Below are 14,727 nucleotides of genomic sequence, written 5' to 3' on the forward strand. Positions count from 1 at the left end.
AAACGATTATACAAGAATAAGGAGGGATGCCCAAAAACAGTTTGAGGAGGATATAATAAATAAAAGTAGTGATCAACCAAAGCTGTTTTACAGCTATATCAGAAGCAAAACCAAAGTAAAAGATATAATACAATCCATTACGGACGAGGGAATCACTTATACACAAGAGAAAGATATTTGTGAAGCACTAAATAAGAATTTCCAATTAGTTTTTACAGAAGAAAAAAATTTTCAGAGGGACTATATGGAACATGCATGTCCACACATACTACCAGATATAGAAATAGCAGAAAAAGTAATACAGGAGGAGTTAAGTAAATTAGACAGAGGAAAAGCAAGTGGTCCTGATGAAATTTCATGTTGGGTACTACGAGAATGTGCAAAGGAGTTAAGTAAACCATTATTTTTAATTTTCAAGAAATCCTTGAGTCAAGGTAAACTACCTGATATTTGGAAAAAAAGCAAATATTGTCCCCTTATTCAAGAAAGCAAATAGACAAAATCCACTCAACTACCGACCAGTATCACTGACCAGTGTTGTAAGCTTATAAGAAAAGCTTGGGTAAATCATCTAGAAGAACACAGTATGATAACAGAAAGACAGTTTGGTTTCAGAAAAGGAAAGTCATGTGTAACTAATCTGTTGAGCTACTATGATAGAGTAACAAACACAATACAGGAAAGAGAAGGAGGGGTGGACAGTATCTATTTAAATTTCAAGAAAGCTTTTGACACAGTACCACACCAAAGACTTTTATGGAAACTGTACCATCAAGGAGGAATTCGAGGCAAACTGTTTTGTTGGATGCAAGATTTTCTCATAAAAAGAGAAATGAGAACAGTACTAAGAGGAAACTACTCATCATGGAAAGAAGTGACAAGTGGAGTACCACAGGGTTCAGTGCTGGCACCAATCATGTTTTTAGTGTATATAAATTATATAAACAGTAACACTGGAAATGAGAGCTATCTGAATATGTTTGCAGATGATGCAAAAATACAAAGGAGAATTACTAACACAGACTCTTGTAAAGAGCTACAAGAAGATTTAAATAAACTTCATGAATGGAGTAATACATGGCAAATGGAATTCAATGTGGACAAGTGTCATGTAATCAAGTTTAGTAAAAGTGGAAAAAGACCTGATTGGGATTATGAGTTAGGAAATAAAACCCTATACACATCAGAAAGACAGAAGGACCTAGGTGTGATTATCAATAACTGACTATCTCCGGCTGACCACATCAGCGAGAAGGTACGGAACATGTATACACTGCTTGCAAATATGAGAATAGCATTCACATACATAAATGAAGACATGCTAAGAAGGATAATAACATCATTCATTAGACCAACCCTGGAATATGCATCAGTAGTCTGGAGTCCTCATCTCAAAAAACACATAGACAAGATTGAAAAAGTTCAAAGGGCCGCTACAAGATGGATACCAAGCTTAAGGGACCTAAGCTACGAAGAAAGACTAAATAAACTGAATCTACCAATACTACAGGAGAGAAGGATAAGAGGTGACATGATAATGCTATATAAGTGCATATCAGGGAAGGAGAAAATATACATAAATGATTACTTAACATATGGAGAAGCATCAGCAAAAGGACACTGCAAAAAACTGCATAAGAAGAGAGGTGATAAAGACGTAAGGAAATTCAGTTTCCCAAACAAAGCAATTGATCAATGGAATGCACTACCGAATGGAATAGTGTGTGCCAAAACAATTCACAAATTTAGGGATATGTACGATAAATATGGTTTAAGACACGGGACAGTACGAGCTTGACTCATTCCTGTAAAGATACAATTAGGTAAGAACAATTAGGTAAGAACACACACACACACACACACACACACACACACACACATTAGAGAGAGAGAGAGAGAGAGAGAGAGAGAGAGAGAGAGAGAGAGAGAGAGAGAGAGAGAGAGAGAGAGCATCCTAGGAGGAAAGGGCATAACCCTGGGAAATGACAGATGACAGCCTATGCAAATAATGTTATATGAACATGTGTCCAACTCTGAATCATTACTGAGCTATCGTTTCTGATAACCTTACAGGCGGAAATGGTCTCCTTCATACTTCACCCGTAAGGCCGTTCGTAACTGTAGTTCCGTAATTATTGGGATATGGACACAGGTTGATATAGCATTTTTTGCTTTGAAATCCACCATTTATCATTTTCGAAAGTTATGCCTTTCCTTCTTGGACGCCCTCTGTCTGTGTTTGTCTGTCTGTCTGTCTGTCTCTTAGTATGTATGTATGTATGTAAATTACATATATCATCATCATCAGCCGTTTGAGTACCCACTGCAGGACCGGCCTATCCCGACCGAAGTCGGGACGATACAGCAAATGTATCTGTACCAAGTGGCTTAGGCTGTCTGGTAGAGATTGTATGTAGGGTGAGAAGTGCTTGTAAGTGTAATTGTAGTGTTAAAGTGGCTTTGGATGTGCATGTAGTCAATGAACCAAGTGTAATCGGCCCGCGCAAGCCGACTGGGTGCAAGCATACTTTATAGTAAGCGACACTGGTTCAACCACAGCACCCCTTGTGTCCGCCAATGCAGTACGTGACTGGGTGAACACTCCCAAATTTTATTACCCTGGCGGGGCGCGAACCCTGGTTCACCCGTGTACGAAACGCACACTCTACCATATATATATATATATATATATATATATATATATATATATATATATATATATATATATATATATATATATTGTTACGTCCCCACCCCACACTGCCACAGGCTCCAACAGCAGTAGTTCAGTACAGGAAGGACGTTGTCCAGTGAGTTGTTCTACTTATGGTCAGCCTTTAGGTGTACAACACAAAATCAGCTGAGGCGAAAATAAACACTGGCTTCTTAAAGTTCACTGTCTTTATTTGCCAAATAATTCCACTGAATGCTATCCAACTTCACTGTTTTCACAAGCAGTGGATCTATACAAACTTTACTAACTGCTGTTATACTTAATACTTCACAACACTTCGCTGTTATTACACTTAATGCTTGACAACACTTCACTCTTATTACACTTAATGCTTGACAACACTTCGCTGTTCTTACATTTAATGCTTGACAACACTTCACTGTTATTTCACTTAATGCTTGACAACACTTCACTGTTAGTACATTTAGTGCTTGACAACACTTCACTGTTATTATACTTAGTGCTTGGCAACACTTCACTGTTATTACACTTAATGCTTGACAACACTTCACTCTCATTACACTTAATGCTTGACAACACTTCGCTGTTCTTACATTTAATGCTTGACAACAGTTCACTGTTATTACACTTATGCTTGACAACACTTCACTGTTAGTACATTTAGTGCTTGACAACACTTCACTATTATTACACTTAATGCTTGGCAACACTTCACTGTTATTACACTTAATGCTTGACAACACTTCACTGTTTTCACAATACCGACATTATGTACAAACTTCACTGACACTGGACTGACGGTGCACTACACTCTAACTGAACTTAAAACCGGCTGAAAGCTTGCTCTAGTCTCCTCCCCAACCTTATGTATGCTTGCATTGCTCGAAAATGATCTATATTCTACGAGAACAACAGTTCTGGTGTATTCCAGAAAGAGAGAGCACAGTTACGACCTCGGAGACAAACAAAACATGCAAGAGTTTTCTTACATAACACTGTAAACTATTTACCATACAAACTTAATTTCAATTATATAATTTAAAAATCACAGAAATAAAAGGTCATAAAGAAAAAAGAGCACAAAAATAAATCTACAACTTACAAAATGACTATGCTCACTAACAGCAGGCAAACTGGCAACTCTGACTTGTACTGGTACCGGAACTACCATACGCGAAATGCCGAGATGCTCATCGAGCACCTAATTGGCAAATTCCAATTCTTAACACTACCCCTCTCCCTAGTTCTTTGTTGTCCCTAGAAAGCTACACAGTATATATAAGCATAACTAATCCTAATGAAACATCTAACTATACACAAGATAATCTTTCAACTTCTCAGGTCTTCTCCTGTTCCACATCCAACGACGTCCTTGCTCCTCCACACAGTCCGCCCCTCCAATAAGGTCTTGGTCCTCTTCATGATTCATATCTTCTCTTGGGAAACTGTCAGCATCCTCATGCAGTTCACCTCCATGGTCCTTCTCTATATCCTTGGCAGCGGGAGATCGCGAATCCCCGGGGACGTCCCAGCTGTACTGTCCTGGTCCATGGTACTGCCACAGATGGTTCACGTGTACCAGCTTTGGGCGAGATTTCCTGCCTCCCCGAATCCGATACGTTATGTCTGATAGGCTGTCCAACACAGTGTAAGGCCCATCCCATGGGCTCTGCAGCTTCAGTGACTGTCCGTTCTTCCGCTGAGGATTATAACCAAATTTGGTCACCATCCTTGAAGCTCACCTCACCTGCCTTGGCATCTTACTTGCACTTCATCACCTCTTCTGAAAACGTAAGGGCTCCTCGCACTTGATGATACACAGTCGTGGTCATAAATAATCACCTATCCTCCAGTACCCCGTGCCTCAGGCTGCCTCCTTTATGCGCGGCAAGTCACAGAGGGGAAGGAGGGGCTGAGAGGGAGGGGCCAGAGAGAGAAGAGAAGGTGGGGGGGGGAGGGACGAGCGATGGTGCGGGGGTGGACTGAGGGAAGGGAGGGTGGGTAGGTAGGGGAGGGAGAATGAATGCGAAGTGGTTGTCATATTGTCTTTTTTTTTTTTTTTTCATGCAGGGCGCGATATAAATAAGTTAATATTCGGTAGATAAGGATGCCTTAAACCTTATTACCGGCGTCAGATAACAAATTTTAGACAGATGGTGATATCAACGGCTGGCTCATGAGAGAAATATACTGACTTGACAGATCAAATATTAGTGCGGAGCCAGATATTTCTCTTTTATCAGTATATTTTGACTTCGGACGCAGAATGGAGTCTGAATGGCTTTGGCTTCCATAATGTTTAAGAAACCTCCTTTGCCCTTACATGTAATTAATTTTGAAACTAAATATCATATGCAACCTGTGATATGGCTGTGTCCACAGTAAATATAATCATCCTCTCGGTATACACTCCCTCTATACAGGCATATCATGTCAACTATTTTATGGCATCTCTGTATGAAAAGGCTGTTTAAACTAACTGTGCATAAAGCATAAATAAATTTGAAGTCTGTGCACATGAGTGGATATAATAACGATATCTCTTATAAAAATGTTAGAAGGAAACTGAAACGAAATCCTACCCAAACTCCCAAAATATATCTGTGTCAATGTTTACCGACATTGGTAAAGCCAAAGCAACCAGGAAGGGAAGGTGGGTGGGGGGACGAGTGATTGTGAAAGGGTAGAGTGAGGGAGGGGAGGTAGGGTAGGTAGGAGAGGGAGAATGAAATGCGAAGTGGTGGTCACATTATTTTCCTGTTTTCTTTCATTTAGGGCATAATATACAGGAGTTCATATTCGGTAGATAATGCTGCATTACATCTTGCATAGCGGCGTAAGATAATAATCTTTAGACAGGTGGTGATATCCAGGGCTGGCTTGTGAGAGAAATATACTGACGTGACAGATCAAACATCAGTGCAAAGACATCGAGACTGTGTGGGCCCAGGTTGTCAACGCGTGGGTGGCAGAGAACGAGAAGACATAGGCCCGCCTCCCCCAGCACACCAAGGACGAGGTGGAACTGTTCAGACGAAACCAGCAAACCATCGACAACATTGTTTCCTCGGTGCCGTGAAGATAGCAAGAGGTTATTGAGGCAGGAGGCCACTGGATTACTTACTAAGGCTTTAATGGTTGCTTTGGCTTTACCAGTGTCAGTAAACATTGACACAGATATATTTTTGGGAGTTTGGGTAGGATTTTGTTTCAGTTTCCTTCTAACATTTTATGAGAGATATCGGTATCATATCCACCCATGTGCACAGACTTCAAATATTTACCTTTTATGCACATTTAGTTTAAACAGCCTTTTCATACAGAGATGCCATAAAATAGTTGACATGATATGCCTGTATAGAGGGAGTGTATACCGAGATGATGATCATATTTACTGTGGACACAGCCATGTCACAGGTTGCATATGATATTTAGTTTCAAAATTAATTACATGTAAGGGTAAAGGACGTTTCTTAAACATTACGGAAGTCAAAGCCATCCAGACTCCATTCTGCGTCCGAAGTCAAAAATATAAAGATAAAAGAGAAATATCTGGCTCCTCACTAATATTTGATCTGTCAAGTCAGTATATTTCTCTCATGAGCCAGCCGTTGATATCACCACCTGTCTAAAATTTGTTATCTGACGCCGGTAATAAGGTTTAAGGCATCCTTATCTACCGAATATTAACTTATTTATATCGCGCCCTGCATGAAAAAAAAAAAAAAAGACAATATGACAACCACTTCGCATTCATTCTCCCTCCCCTCCCTACCCACCCTCCCTTCCCTCAGTCCACCCCCGCACCATCGCTCGTCCCTCCCCCCCCCCACCTTCTCTTCTCTCTCTGGCCCCTCCCTCTCAGCCCCTCCTTCCCCTCTGTGACTTGCCGCGCATAAAGGAAGCAGCCTGAGGCACGGGGTACTGGAGGATAGGTGATTATTTATGACCACGACTGTACCTCAGCCAACCTTTCCTGAAGATGCTTCGCATAGCCAGTGGTGGCTGTAGGCAGCTCTTCACCAGGTGGTCTTCCCAATAACAAGTCAACAGGTACGTGTAACTCGTGGCCCAACGTCAGTTTTGCAGGGGTGTAACCGGTAGACTCATGGGATGCAGTCTCATATGCCATTAGTAATGCTGGTAATTTCTGGTCCCATTCTGTCTGTTCATCTACGTAGTACTTGGCCAGTTCTTGTCCCAGGGTCCAGCTGAATTTCTCCACCATCCCATCTGACTGTACCCTTAGTGGGGTCATCCTGGTCTTTTTGATCCCCAGTAACTTGCAGCATTCACGAAACACAGCAGACTCGAAGTTTCTACCCTGGTCTGAATGTAGCTCTTATGGCATCCCAGAACGACAGAAAACTGATCAATCAACACCTAAGCAACAGTTGCAGCCTTTTGACTGGGGATGGCATATACTTCTGGCCACTTTGTGAAGTGGTCCATGGCGACACTTATATACCAGTTTCCTCTTTTAGTGAGTGGCAGAAGTCCAGCAATGTCCACTGCAACTCTTTCCATCAGTGCACCAACTTGGTACAGCTGAAGAGGGATACAACCACGTTTGTTGGGTCCCTTCTTGGCACAACACACATCACAGGCCTGACACCACTCTTCAACATCGTGGCACATACCAATCCAGTAGGACCACCTCTGCTGCAGCTGGCTTAGAGCTTTCTTCACTCCCAGGTGCGCACTAGTGATCTGGTTATGAGACTCATCCAAGATCTCGGACCTCATCTTCTTCGAAACCACCAGTTGCCAATACTTGCTGAGGCCATCGGGTGTCTCACACTGATGCTCCAGTAGTCCATTGTTCAAATGAAGAAGGTTTCACTGACTCCAGTAGCTCTTGGTTGCAGGGCTTAACATGGAAACTTCTTTTCAAGAAGGTTGCACTGTACTCCGTTGCAGCCATTCTAACACTGGCTGTAAGTCTTCATCCTCCATCTGCATCCTCTCTACTGACATCTGGCCCAGAATTTCCACTGCAGCACCCTTGTGGCTAGTAGCAAGCTACACTGCCCTCTCATACTTCTGCTGCACCAGCTCGGCATCTACTTCCTCCTTAAGCTGTTGCTGTTTTTCCTTCATTTCCCCCATGAAAACATCTAGCTGTCCTTGCATCCTCGGTTGGAATTCTCTCTGTTGCTTCTCTGATGCCTCTTGAAGTTGCTCATAACGTTCTTTTTGTTCATGTTGTGCCACTAGTTGTTCCCTAGTTGCCTTTAATAGTATACCTATTGCCTGTATTAGTTCTTTGAGTTACTTCTGTCCTTCATTCAGTTCCTGTAATAGCTTGGTGATTGCCGCCAATGACACCTCGTCCTCCTGCCCAGCTTGGGATCTTGTCTGCACACCTCTTGCATCCAGGTCGAAGATTAGACTCACTGCAGAATTTAAATAATCCACACTCTTGACACCAGTGTTACGTCACCACCCCACACTGCTACAGGCTCCAACAGCAGTAGTTCAGTACAGTAAGGACGTTGCCCAGTGAGTTGTTCTCCTTATTGTCAGACTTTAGGTGTACAGCACACAGGATCAGCTGAGGCAAAAATAAACACTAGCTTCTTAAAGTTCACTGTCTTTAATTGTCAAACAACTCCACTGAATGCATTCCAACTTCATTTCACTGTTCTCACAAGCACTGGAGCTATACAAACTTTACTTCTATTACACTTAATGCTTGACAACACTTCACTGTTATTACACTTAATGCCTGACAACACTTCACTGATATTACAAGTTCCAATGATGTACAAACTTCAATAACACATCACTGTTTTCACAAGTACCGAAAATATGTACAAACGTCACTGACATTGCACTGACACTGCACTACACTCTAACTGAACTGAAAACCGACTAAAAACATGCTCTAGTCTCCTCCCCATCCTTATATAAGCTTGCACTGTTCGAGAAATATCTACATTCTACGAGAACAATAGTTCTGGTGTATTCCAGAGAGAGAGAGAGCACTGTTACTAACTTGGAGACAAACATGCAAGAGTTTTCTTAAATTACCTAACTGTAAATTTTTTTTCAAAAATTTAATTTCAATTACATAATTTAACAATCACATAAATAAAAGGTCATAAAGAAAAAGAGCACAAAAATTAATGTACAACTTACAAAATAACTACGCTCACTAACAGCATGCAAACTGGCAACTCTGACTCGTACTGGTACTGGAACTATCATATGCAAAATACCGAGAAGCTTCTCGAGCACCTAATTGGCAAATCCCACTTCTTAACACTACCCCTTTCCTAGCTCTTTGTTGTCCCAACAAAACTACACAGTATATACAAGCATAACTAATCCAAATGAAACTTCTAACTATACACAAAATAATCCTTCAACATATCAGGTTTTCTGTGCTGCTTCCAACGACGTCCTTGCTTCTCCACAGTCCACCCCTCCAGGAAGGTCTTGGTCCTTTTCATGACTCACATCTTCCCTTGGGAAACTGTCAGCATCCTCTTGAACTTAAGTTCTATGGTCCTCCTGAACATCCTCTGCTGTGGAACAGCGCGATTCCTTGGGGACGTCCCAGCTGTACTGTCCTGGTCCATGGTACTGCCACAGATGGTTCACGTGTACCACCTTTGGGTGAGATTTCCTGCCGCCCCGAATCCAATACTTTATGTCTGATAGGCAGTCCAACACAGTGTAAGGCCCATCCCACAGGCTCTGCAGCTTCAGTGACTGTCCCTTCTTCCACTGAGGATTGTATAACCAAACTCTGTCACCATTCTTGAAGCTCACATCATTTGCCTTGGCATCATACTTACACTCCATCACTCCTGAGAACTTGAAGGTTCCTTACACTTGGTGAAATACCTCAGCCAGTCTTTCCTGAAGATGCATCTCATAGCTGGAGGTGTCTGTAGGCAGCTCTTCACCAGATGGTCTTCCCATCAATAAGTCAACGGGTAAGCATAACTCATGGCCCAACAAGAGTTTTGCAGGGGTGTAGCCAGTCGACTCATGGGATGCAGACCAATATGCCATCAGCAAAGTGGGTAATTTCTGGTCCCATTCCTTTTGTCCCTCTATGCAGTACTTGGCCAATTCTTGTCCCAGGGTCCAGTTGAATTTCTCCACAACCCTTCTGACTGTGGTCTTTGTGGGGTCGTCCTAGTCTTCATGATCCCCAGTAACATGCAGCACTCACGGAACACAGCAGACCCGAAGTTTCTACCCTGGTCTGAATGTAGCTCCTGTGGCATCCCAAAATGACAGAAAAACTGATCAACGATCACCTGAGCAACAGTCTCAGCCTCCGGATCAGGGATAGTATAGGCTTCTGGCCACTTTGTGAAGTAGTCCATGGTGACACATACGAGATTCCTCTTTCAGTGAGTGGCAGAGGTCCAGCAATGTCCACTGCAACTCTTTCTATCAGTGCACCAACTGGGTACAGCTGAAGAGGGGTGTAACCGTGTTTTTTGGGTTCCATGTTGGCACAACACACATCACAGGCCCAACACCACTCTTCAACATCCTGATGCATGCCAATCCAGTAGAACCTCTGTCACAGCCAGCTTAGAGTTTTCTTCACTCCAAGATGCCGACTAGTGATCTGGTTATGAGACTCGTCCAAGATCCCAGACCTCATGTTCTTTGGAACTAACAATTGCCAATACTTGCTGCGGCCATCGGGTGTCTCCCAGTAGTTCAAACGAAGGTCCCACTGACTCCAGTAGCTCATGGTCACAGGGCTTAACCTGGAAGCTTCTTCCCAGGATGGTTGCACTGTATTCCACTGCAGCCACTCTAGCACTTGTTGTAAATCTGCATCCTCCATCTTCATCCTCCTCAGATCTTTATCATCTGACGCTGGCCCTGGCCAATGTCAGATGATGGATTTCTTACTGTGATCTTTTTTACTACGCAACCATCACTCTGGGTCACAAGGCTGACAACTCAGGCTGTCAGTATTGCCATGTACAGACGTTGGAATAAATTCGTTTCCTTTTCCGTGTTTGTAACACTGCTCGATGGAGAGCTACCCCCTCCTCCTCCCTTCCTCATAGTCCCACACTCCCCCCCCCCCACTTTTCTCTCCTACCCCATAACCCCACCAGGTAACCCCCATACTCTCGCTCACAGCCAGCTAGGGGTTTCTGTACTTCAAGCACCTCTCTAATTGGGTGCTTTCAAAGCTGGTATCCTGGTAGATGTCACCACCACTGAGACAAACACATTCCCCCCGCTGTTTAATTAGAATATTTTTCTTTGTTAAATATCTACACTGTTATGTGAAAGTGAATCATAGTAATGTCATATACTGTAATATAAATAATACAAATAGAACACGTATATATAACGTAGCGTGAATTGTTTATATTTATCATAAATGGAAATTAAAAATATTATTGATGGAATATGATGGCAACCCACCATTTCAGTGGTCCTATATTATTAAACTTCTGCTGCATTTAGTGCAAATTAGGTTCTTAATACATAGTTTGTTCAGACTGTAATTACGCCTAGTGGGTGTCTTGACTCATTCAGTCTATATGTAGGCAGAAATTTAATGTTGAGTAAATACTGGGACTCAACATTTTGCTCACTCCTTTCATCCATGCACACCACAAGACCCGTGTTGCCACGGTTTGAGATGGCCGTGGTGTTGCCCAGACAATGCCCCCTCAAACTCTCCAAAGCAATTACAGTATCTTACTTTGACTAACCTAACCAGACCACAAGTAGCCTAGTCTAAATTGTATTATTTTAAGCATTAGCCCTAGTGCGTTTGTTTTGAAAACAAATCTCTCGTGAAGAAACTTAAACACTGGACTGTCTTGTGCGCATGCATGAAGGGAGTGAGCAAAATGTTGTGTCCCAGTATTTACTCAGCATTAAATTTCAGCCCACATATAGACTGAATGAGTCAAGATACCTACTAGGAATAATTTACAAGCTGAACAAACTATGTATTATGAACCTAACTTGCAATAAATGTAGCATACATTAAATGATGTAGGACCATCACATTCCATCGATATTATTTTAATTTCCGTTTATGACAAATATAAACTCTTCACGCTACGTTATATATACGTGTTCTATTTGTATTATTTATATTACAGTATATGACATTACTATGATTCACGGTTTCACACAAGTGTAGATATTTAACAAAGAAATATATGCTTTTTAAACAACGCGGGGAATGTGTTTGTCCCAATGGTAGTGACATCTACCGGAATACTAGGCTTTTCAGAAGCACCCCATTACGTCTAGTCCAAACAACTAATAAATAGTACAGTATATATCATAAACCAAGTTAGGAAAAGGTTTACCACACTGTGTGTGTGTGTGTGTGTGTGAGAGAGAGAGAGAGAGAGAGAGAGAGAGAGAATAAATCTGCTGTTAATAAATGTTGCAATAGTAGACACCTCTTTTACACACACACACACACACACACACACACACACAGAATAAATCTGTTGTGATTAAATGTTGCGGTAGTAGACACCTCTTTTACACACACACACACACACACACACACACACACACACACACAGTGAGAGAGAGAGTAGTTGCAAGGAAAAGTTAGGATCTTAATGACTATGCAGCCAATACCGTGGAGATACTTCATGTTTGCCTGTGAATGCATATCCAGTTCACATTTATTCTAGTCTGCCTTAAACTTGTCTATTGTATACAACATCCATGTTGAGTCAGTTCCATTTGGAGCAGATCTTGCCAGTGAAAAAGTTTTCACGTAATTCTGCTGGTAAATTTTCTCATTTACGGTTTCCAACCATGGTTGTGTGCCGAGTCCGTGTTAAGAGTAAGCAACTTTGTACGTAATGATTGTGAAACCCATTCAGGTTTTAAACACTTTAATAAGCTGACCTCGTAGTCTACGAGTTTGTACTAAAAAAGTTCCACAACCCTCAGGGGAACCTGATACCTTAGTCTCCTGAACTCTTTTTAAATCGACGTATATCTTTTTCAAGCGACCAAAATTCCACAGCAACTCAGGAAGTGGCCGTATTAAGGAGATATAGACTGTGAGAACAATCTCTCTATTCCCAGAGAGAGAGAGAGAGAGAGAGAGAGAGAGAGACTTGGAATGGTAAGAACAATCAGGAGAAATACTGATAAGAAAAGTGAGAAGAGAAACTGAAGCAGAGAAGAGGAAAACACGGAGGTGAAAAAATGGAACAATGTTATAGAAGTGACACAGGACGGAAGCACACACACACACACACACACACACACACACACACACACACACACACACACACACACACACACACACACACTTTCTGAATATTTGTCGACCTATCTGTCTGTGCCTGGCTGTGTACTGCCCCCCCCTCCCCCCCTCATCTCTCTTTCTGGATCCTCTGTCTCATCCCCAGTTTCATTTTCCCTCCTTCCTCTTTCTTTATAGCTCTCTGCTCAGTCCCTACCTTCATCCCTCTCGCCTTTCCTTCGTCTGTCTCCCCCTTTGTCACTCCCTCCTTACCTCACTCTTCCTCCTCCCTCTGTCACAACTTTGTCTTACTTTTTTTCATTTGTCACATGTGTTACCTTTTTTCTGCATTACTCTCTCCGTAATTCTTTACTTGTACTAAACCCATTTCCTTCACTGCTTTGTGTCCCCATTAACAAGTGCATGCTCTTTTTTCTCTCTCCTCTCTCCGTCTCTCCCTGTCACCCGAAATCTCTTCTTTCATTCCGCTCTTCCCACTGTCTTTCTCTCCCTTCCTCCCTCCCTCTCCCTCCCCTTGTCTTCCCTTCTTAACATCCCCCTCCCCTTTCTTGCCCTAAGAATTAACCTGTTTTCTTCCCACCAGTAATCTCTACTTTCTCTCTGCAGATTTCTCTGATTTCTCTATTTCTCTCCGTCCCTTTTCACTTGAATGTCATTCGTCCTACTCAGCCTCAATGCTTTCGTCTTATCCTGCTTAGTTCTTTCCCTGCGTCCTTCCCATAATAACACACTTTCTTCCTCCTCCCCGTTACCTTGTCTTCTTTTCTAATTTTTCTCATATCGTTCTCAATGTTCCGTTCCGTAGCTCGCTTTCCCACTTTCTCCTTTTGTTATCTCTGTTTCTGTGTTAGCTCCATTCCAATTTTCTCTCAGCTGTCTCCCCTTTTGTCTCTCCTTCCTGTATCCCAGCCTTCCGATTCACATCACCCTTTTCTCTTTCCCTTTCACACTGCTTGTATCTCATTTCACCTCTCACTGTCTCTTCTCACTCTCTGTTTCTTAACTCTCGTTGTTCTCTCCTTGCCTCTCCTCGCCTCTCCTCTTTTTACTTTCTCTTTAACTGCACTCTCAATTCTCATTATTCCACTCCCTCTCCCTCTCCGCCTGTCGCCCCCTGTCTTTTAACTCTCTCTCTCTCTCTTTCTCTCTCTCTCTCTCTCTCTCTCTCTCTCTCTCTCTCTCTCTCTCTCAGTGCAGTAAGTTTTTCCTAACTTGGTTTATGTATATACTGTGCTATTTCTTTATTAGTTGTTCGGACTACACGTAATTAGAGAGGTGCTAGAAGTACAGAAACCCCTAGCTGGCTGTGAGCGAGAGCATGGAAGGTACCGGGTGGGGTTATGGGGTTGGAGAGAAAAGTGGGGGGGTTGGGTGGGAGTGTGGGACTATGAGGAAGGGAGGAGGAGGGGGTAGCTCTCCATCGAGCAGCGTTACAAACGCCTTAGTCCACAGAAAAGGAAACGAACTTATTCCGACGTCTGTACCAGCGCAGGACAGTGCTGGTCCAGTTTCCCGAGCCAGCTTGCCAGTTGTTCTTTCTGATTCCTTAGCATCTTTAGCAGCATGATCCATTCTGATGATGAAGTAGGACCCATACAAGTAGGGATGGAAGAAACCAAGGCCCTTCATCACTGCCAGAGCTCCTCAAGGGTTGCATAGTAGTTCCGCCCTGGTGGGCTGAGCTTCTTGCTGTAATTCGTCACCAAATACTATTTGTCATCCTTCTTCTGCAACAGGACTCCACCAGTACCATGGTCACCAGCATCACAGTCCAGAATGAATGGCT

General features: G+C 42.6%; 1 protein-coding gene across 1 annotated transcript in view; it reads right to left on the reverse strand.

Moving 5' to 3' along the window:
* The window catches only part of LOC145414600 (uncharacterized), a 39,278-nt gene extending 24,765 nt beyond the window's left edge, over nucleotides 1-14,513 (reverse strand). The window contains exon 1 of the mRNA XM_080284126.1: nucleotides 14,426-14,513. Within this exon, the coding sequence (XP_080140252.1) occupies nucleotides 14,426-14,513 (88 nt within the window). The remainder of the gene's footprint in view (nucleotides 1-14,425) is intronic.
* Nucleotides 14,514-14,727: the final 214 nt, after the last annotated feature.

The sequence above is a fragment of the Coenobita brevimanus genome, chromosome 100, assembly GCF_032717465.1.
Source record: "Coenobita brevimanus isolate Jiangsu-jjx chromosome 100, ASM3271746v2, whole genome shotgun sequence".
Classification (NCBI taxonomy): Eukaryota; Metazoa; Arthropoda; class Malacostraca; order Decapoda; family Coenobitidae; genus Coenobita; species Coenobita brevimanus.